At 44.4% G+C, this 7,995-nt stretch overlaps 1 protein-coding gene across 1 annotated transcript in view; it reads left to right on the top strand.

The window, feature by feature from the left end:
• Positions 1-1,534: 1,534 nt before the first annotated feature.
• LOC120957717 (protein apterous) overlaps positions 1,535-7,995 on the top strand; it is a 73,649-nt gene continuing 67,188 nt past the window's right edge. Inside the window, exon 1 of the mRNA XM_040380059.2 lies at positions 1,535-3,035. Coding sequence (XP_040235993.2) covers positions 2,997-3,035 — 39 coding nt within the window. The 5' untranslated portion in view covers positions 1,535-2,996. The remainder of the gene's footprint in view (positions 3,036-7,995) is intronic.

Here is a 7,995-nt window from a genome sequence, read left to right as displayed (position 1 = left end):
TATGATTAATATGATTAACATTAACATAACATAAACAACATTAAAAAGGGGGGAAAACAACAAATAACAAATACTTATAATAACTTATATAACTATATAAATAATAATAACATAACTGTAATAATAATATAATTACTATAATAATAACTATAATAATAATAACTTATATAAATAATAATACTTATAATAACAATAAGAGGACAAGAATTTGAATAAGAAGAGGTAGAAGAAGAAACAGAAGAATATTCATAAGAAGAATCAAAGAGACAATATTGTATGAAAAAGTAAAATGGTAAAAAGTACATTTAAATACAAAACATATAACTTTGCGTAAGTAGTATTTTTTATGAATTTTATTGAATTTATATAAATGTCCATAATTCAAAAGCAAATATTACCAGTAGGCTCAAAAATTCTATAAAATAAAGTAATAAATAAATTTGAATATGTAAAAACAGTTTTTTTTGTTTTCAAATGTTATTATTTACATACTCAAGCAAGCACAAAACAAAACAACCTCAAACCATCTCATAAATTTTCCACTAAACGATAAATTCCGCAAAACGAAGAACTAACACATAACTACCAGGAACAAATGATGGTTCCGCAAAACGGCGACGAGACGGCAAACGCTGGACCGATGCGACAGAGAACACGTTTTATCTCATTTTATAAATTGCCACATTGCTACCACTACCGGGAGGAACGCAAGTGTACGCCTCGCGCGAACGGACGACGATCGCGCCCGACGATCGCGAACGCAAACGTCAAACGATGGGATCCCTGGCACCCGTGCTGAATGCTGGCGCGCTGCAACCGGATGAGGGACAGGAAGAAAATGAACAAACGTGTAAAAAAAATAAAACAACAACACTCATACACAAAATCCTACGCACAAAAGGTCGCAACAATAACGGAGCAACCAGAGAAGTGCAAGCTCACGAGGTGCTTTAAAGAGCGAGAGAGAGAGATGGGGAAAGAGAGCGAAAGAGAGATAGAATGAGAGCAAAACGGAAGAACGTGTACAGGAGATAACGCACATAAAACTATTCGAGCGCTTGTTATGTGTTGCAGTCGTATATAACAAACGTTTAGCATGAGAGAGAGAGAGAGAGGGCGATAGGGGAAAAGACGAAAGGGGTAAAAAGATGCACCATGCATCACGCATGCAACAGGCGAGAAAAACTAAATGCAATTTCATTCATTATTTGCAATAAGTTATTTTTTAAATAATAATCAATTTGAGTAACATAATAATATAATTTTTCTTTTTCTTTTAACCTTTTACATTAATTTTAATGCAAATTTTCACTCAGATTAACTATGTCAAAATTACAAAAACCTTTTTTTAAACGAGCCACCCTGTACGCAATCTCATCTTCCCCTTACCATCCTCTTCGTGCTATTCCTCTTTGCCATCTCTTCTCCTCTTCTACCTTCTTTCAAGCGATGCACAATTCCGCCCGAAGCCACGCCCACTTTGCGCAACGCGGCCGGTCGGCTCGGTTCGCCATCTGTTTTCGAAAAGGCTTTTTCGCGGGGTCCCGGCATTCACGTCGCGCCCGTCAAACGGAAACGAACGTCGCTAGCACGCATGCGCCCGCGCCCGTCGGCCAGTGGAGACACAAGCTCGTCGCCGTCATCGTCGTCGTCGTCGTCGGAATCGTTGTCGGTGGCCGTCACTCTCGCCAGCCAAGCAAACCGGGTGGCTTTACCGTTGGTGACTTTCGCGTGATTTTTCGGCGGTGCCGCGCGCCGTTATTTGTTCTGTGTGTGTTGTTATCCCCTCCGTGCTGAGTGATAATTTCCTCAACCCCCGCCACATACACGCACACACCCTTCTGCCGGGTTGTAGGTGTGTTCTCACGTGCGTACGTGTGTGTGTGTGTGCTATCAATTGTGAAAAGAGTGTGATTGTGCAGGGCGTTTTTTTTCTTGTGTGCGCCCCTGCTTTTCGTGTCCATCGGTTCAAAGATAACGCGTGTGATTTCGGTGCCGTTTTGTTTTTGTCTACCTGAAAGGCTACCCCGCAGTCGAGCGGGGTGAGTAGTGGTGTGTGGGTTTTCCACTCCTTTTCGCGTCAAGTGTCACGTCCAACATACTTCGCTGTGTTTAGTGTGATCGAAGGAAAAGGCTCCGCTGATAATAGGATCGCAAGAAGAAGGAAAAATCAATCGAACGCAACCCATCCTTCGAGCATGTGTGTGTGTTCTGTTGCTCATGCCTCTGTGCGGTGTAAGTGTGTGAATATTTGATCCAGTTTTTCCAACGCAAAGCAGGGAGACGAGTCTTAGTACACGACCGCCTCCAAGGTAAACTGTGGCCGTGGTTCGAGAAAAGGCAGTCACTTTAAATGTCAAACGTTTTTCATCAGCACCGTCTGCAAGTGACATTGATTAGCAACAAAGTCCTTCTAGCGGCAACCTGAGTCATTTGCACGCGTCACTGAAGGGCGGCTTTTCTTCGGCGGTTGCTTTGATTGCCACCTAAAGAAGACGGATTTTATGAATCAGTAGGATTAATGTGTGTTGAAAATTAATCGAAAGGTTGTGGAACAAAACAAAATGTGTGTGTAAATCGTGTATAGAGTGAAATAGAGAAAAAAATATCTCCTCGGAAAAAGTGCCCCAGTAAAGTGTGATGCAATTCCAGTTCAAACCGTTCCCTTTTAATGCAGTTCAAAGCTAGCATTCGGTAGCCAGCGCAACCGCTCCAAGGACTGCTGCGTGAAATTGCCAACGAAACTGTCAACCACAAAGTTCGCACCCGTTTGCCGTCCGTACGGTAGCGCTGCCAACAGACCGAACCTGCTGGAACCGGCTGGTGGCGTTGGTGTTGCTGGTGGGCAGCCCGTTCCGGTGCGGAACCGTTTCGTGAACACGTGCGACACGGTGGCTACGGTGACGCTGCACACGGCAGAACACGGGGTGCCCGGTGCGAGGACCCCGCTCGGTGTAGTACCGGTCAACAGCATCCACCAGCCACCGATCTCTCACATGGGCGTGTGCGCGGAGGAGCGCCCCATAATGCATTGGGTGAGTGTGAGTGGTGCATCTTTGGTTCGTGCCAGGCTCGTCGAAAACAAAAAAAAAACCTTCATTGATAAGCCCCTATAAACGGTTTCGGATTTTTTTCGTTTTACAAATTTTAAGCTGCACTCCGTCGGAGTTTGACTGATTGTTTTGACACATCGCACATCGTTGGTTTAAAAAATAATTAAAACATAGTAAAAACCGAAAGCAAAACAAAAGGCCCACTCCACGTGCAGTTAATGCAGTCCGCCCGGATAACCTCTTGGTCTAAAGGGTCAATATTCGACCAGAGGAAGAGAAAAAAAAGCGAAGCAACAACACCCACTTCCCTCGGGAGAGCATAAAGGCAACTACTCGGCTCGTGCCGGAGTGTACTTTATTCGTTTTTAATCGCCACTGGCCAGGAAATGGCAATGGTAAATAAATATATAATATTGTATTTAGTTGATAAAGCCGCTGCAATCAACTCCTACAACATGGGACAGCGAAAATCGGAAGGTCGCCAGACAGGTCAGGACCTCATTTCCTGCCCGGATGCTGTTGGGTTCGTTTTGTTGTTTGGGTTTGTGCCATTTTCGGTGAAACCAGCAATGCATAGCGGTGTTGTTTATCAACCAGGCCCAACGACAACTTGCAACGGATTAAGAATGTTCCTTTAGAATACGGGTCACAGCTAATAATCTGGTCACAGCTCGAAAAAGAAAGATTCTACTTCTTAATTACAAAAATAATTAAGTTCTAATACCCCAACCCATAGCGCGAACGCGAACAGACGAGTCGCGAAGGACTGTAATGATTCCTGGAACAAGACCTGTTTCCCTATCAAGCAAAAGACTTGTTTTATTTGTGGTAGCAAATTTCGCACCGCCTGCCCCAGCTTCCAAGTTCGATTTTGATAACCCGATGGCAAAATGGGCAGTAGGATGGTGTCAAACCGTGCCCGGATGTCTGATCCTGCGGTACATCAAATTCGCTTATCGGTTCGCCCCAAAACTGTTTCCGACCTAGGCAATGGTGCTGCTCGTTGGGTGATGAACCCATCTCGTTGGTCGGTTGTATCGCTGCGCTGTGCATGCTTATCAACTTGCCGATTTGACGGTTGTGCAATACATAGTATGGCATGGGACTCGCGCGCGCTGTTCGGCCACCACCAAAAAGGACTGCAGGTTTGGCTGAAGTGTTTAAACGTTTGTTTCATGTCCGTCGGCAGTTATCAATGAGTGGTGTGGATGTTTTATAGCCGGATGGCATGGCATGGTTCGCGAAATAAAACAAAACCCACACAAACCCACAAACCGACATGATGTGTGGTTTACTAACAAAAAGGGGAAAAAGTGTTTGAAAGTCATGATGGGTTCATGTGCCAATCAGCTACTTTTTGACAAAACGAACACGAGAACAGGGGACGTATTTAAACAGTTTAAACAGATTGCAATGCTGTTATCATTCTGTGCAAGGTTTGAAACAAGAAAATAAATGTAATGTTATAAATATGAATAATAAAGACCAAAAACAAAAACAAATTTATTTACTTGTGCCGGCATTTAGATTATCTCGCTAACATGAAAGCAGGGTATTAAAGAGTGCAATGATCGCGCAATCTTATATTTTTGTTACCCAGGATTATTCTATTTTGATATTTGATTCATTTTGAGTTGAAATAATTTACTGTTTAAGCTTATTTTTTCGACATATTGAGATGACTCAATGACAAGAATAGAATATCAGTGCCCAGTTCGGCACAGGGCGCAGGGGAGTCGAAGATCGATTGTCTAAACGGACGTCTCAGTTTTTGGAAAATATATCTCAAAGGATTACAGTCTGTTCCCGTGTTGCGCGGCTCTCGACATACGCGGATCCGGAGACACGCAGTTTTAACAATTTGACAGTTTTTGACACATTTCTTGAGTTCAGTACGATTTGCTCCTAGAATCGTCAAATCCACAAAACCTGGACCAAAATTTTAAGCCGCTCAAAAGCCAGAAATTTCTTAATTTTCTACACGAATGATAATAAATGGTGTAGTGAATAAAACTACTAAATTCAACCAAAAATACCCATTTATCAACTGTATTTTGAATTAAGGGGATATTCGAGTTACGCGGATGTCTTGGGAAGGCATAAACCGCATGTCTCGAGAACGGACTATACAATTACTTATTATTTCAATAATTAATGTTCACCTTTGGATAGTAACAAACATAATCATACAAATAAATATTTGTCAAAATTAGTATATGACGTTACAATATTAATCTGTACTTACAAAATGGAACCTAAACGAGAACATTGCAGACACACCGATTCATACTCCAAAGGATATTGAAAACGTTTTGCGCTAAAATGTTCTGAACTTTTAGGAACAACTAGTAAGGTATATTTCATAATAATAATGCAAGAGGGTTGCCTCATTTATTTAAAGGAAGACACATTGGTTCAAGTAAGTCGGAATTATTGGCTTTTTTTCTTCGGATCAAAGATCCGACTAAATCATAAAAAAACTATCAAAGAAGTAAAAGAAAGACACAACATAATCTCAGAAATAGAGCCTTATCGGAACCTACGTTATCCAATATCCATCGAAGTTGTTCGTTCACTTTCCACATCATGATTGCTGCATGCCGGAAATACGCTCAGATTTATCCCGCTTGTCCTTAAAGTTTGCCATCAGCCAAAGAAAACCTTTGCCCGATCAGCTGTCAGATTTGCTGTTTGGCTTTTTTTCTCCCTTCATATCAAGAAGAAATAGCATGCAAACTCGAGCAAACGACAGAGTGTCACAGATTCCCCAGCCCGATTCCGAAAGGTTCTGGGTGAACGCAACGGTGCAACGTGCAGGGCGAAGGTTTGCTGGTGTGATGTTTCACATTCCACACTTTGGCACTCCGCGGGCACTAATTAAATGTCAGCAATGCGCTAGTTGATGCCGGCGACATTGCAAAACCGAGGCCAAAAGCGCGCGCGCGCGCCCCCCGACAGGACATCGGCATGATAAGCTGGCGGCTTGGGCGCAGGAGCGGGACAACCTTTGACTCCCAAGAGGGGATATCGGAGCCGCTGCACTGGTAGCTATGGTAGCTTCCGAATTTCCAAAAATAGCTCAAATCTAAATCATGATCAAAGATTCGCGTCGGGTCTGTATACGCAATGCCAAGCTGGTGTGGCATGTGGTGTGGTGTGGCCTTACTAACATTTCGCAAAAACTGATGGGGCTTAACCGATAGATAGAAAACCCAAATCCACCCAGAGAAGATTAAGCGGGACGTTTAGAGCGCGTCACAGCTTCAAGAATTTAGCATGCGTGTTTTTGCTACTTTTCACGCTGCCATGCCTTATCAGCTTCATGTTCTGCCGGATCACCTGATATAAAGCGTCCTTGAAGCAGTTCAAACTCACGGATTAGGTAATTGATAATCGAGACCGTTTGTCCATCTTCTTTTTTCCTCCAACAAAACAACAAACAACCACATCCTGCATCCACCATCGCAAGCCAAAAAGGCTTGTCATGTCACACTTTCTACTGGGGCAAGATTATCTCCCACCTCGGACCTTATCGGCGCTGGCTTTTTCGGCAGCCCGCCTAAGCTGCCGCGGCTTGCTGCCAGCGCGAGAAAGGACGCAAAAAGTTTAATTCTTTCAAGATGCCGATGTTGGTGCGTATACGCACGTCAAAGGCGTGTTTCGGGCAGGGAAGACGCTTCCAGGAAGCGCTATCTGTGTTGCGATAAGCAGCTGTCATATGCTGGCAGAAGGGGTACTTTCGCCGCCCCGCATAATCGCGAGCGGTGTGAGCGGTGTGATAGAAATAGAAGCGCTCGATTAGAAGCGTTTGCTTTGGGCAATTGATTAAAAATGGTAGCAGATTTGTTTCAATTAGTCTTTGTTTGTACAGTGTCTTTGAGTTTGGTTGTTGAGTGTTTTCCATTTGCCAAGCACAATACTTTTCCTTTCCCTTCGATCGTGTCTCGATCGTGCAGCATGTCCCCATGTACAGTTTGGGTGGTGCATCCAATGCGTTCTTTTGGATGGCAAACACGACCACGGATCAAACCCATAACTGTTCTTCATTCTTCATTTTCATAGTTTTTGAGCCTGCCAGCGACGGTGGAAAATGCTCCTACCTCTCACTAAATCACCAGTAGCGATCATTTTCCAGCCACTCCACTCTCTGTCTCTCTCCCAGAGCGTCTCTACCGTGCGCTCGAAGGTTCGAGCACGAAGTTCTAGCGCAAAGCGAACGGAGCGCTAATTATCGTGGAAAATCGCCACCTTTCGTCTGGCTTCTCCGGAGAGCGAGAGAGGGAGGGCGGGAAAGTTTTCCACGCACGCTTCCTATCTAATTGCGTAGAATTTTCGTCGAGGCCCGATGGAAGGGCCCCAATTTCGGGAGCAACGAATTCGACGATTGAAATCTGGCGGCAGTAGTGTTTTTTTGTTTGGTTTGTTTTTATTTGCCGGGTGGTGTAGGTTTTCGTAATTTTTACTCCTCCTCCTGCTCCTTTATCCCCATATGGTTTTGTGCGTTTTCCTGTGCCACATCATTGCACAAGATTTATCCCGGGTTGTGAGGCTGTGGTACGGCAAATTTCCCGCACAGTGAACAGTCGATGGAAAGTTGACGGCGCGTGGCGCGTCTGCTACGCGATGAGCTCGCCGCGCATCGTTTGGAGAAATGGCGCGCAGAGGAAAGCGTGCGTACGATTCAGCCGCAAAGGTTCCCGCGTGCGACAGTAGTGTGTGTGTGTGTGTGCTAGTGTGTAGCGTGCCACCGTTCACGCGCATTTGTTTGTTTATTTGCTCGGGAGGTAATGGGCCGAGGGAGCGATAGCGATAGAAGCGGCAGTGAGAACATTCCTGTCCTCCTTTGCATCTCAGATAGGGTGGGCAGCTCCACGGTGGAAGGGAGCGATAGTGGCAACCCCGTCGCGGAGGGTTGCTGCAAAATGGGAAAAAAAGGATCGTA

The sequence above is a fragment of the Anopheles coluzzii genome, chromosome 3 (assembly GCF_943734685.1).
Source record: "Anopheles coluzzii chromosome 3, AcolN3, whole genome shotgun sequence".
Lineage (NCBI taxonomy): Eukaryota > Metazoa > Arthropoda > Insecta > Diptera > Culicidae > Anopheles > Anopheles coluzzii.
Note: the sequence above shows the minus strand (reverse complement) of the source record. Positions and strands in the feature narration are given on the sequence as shown.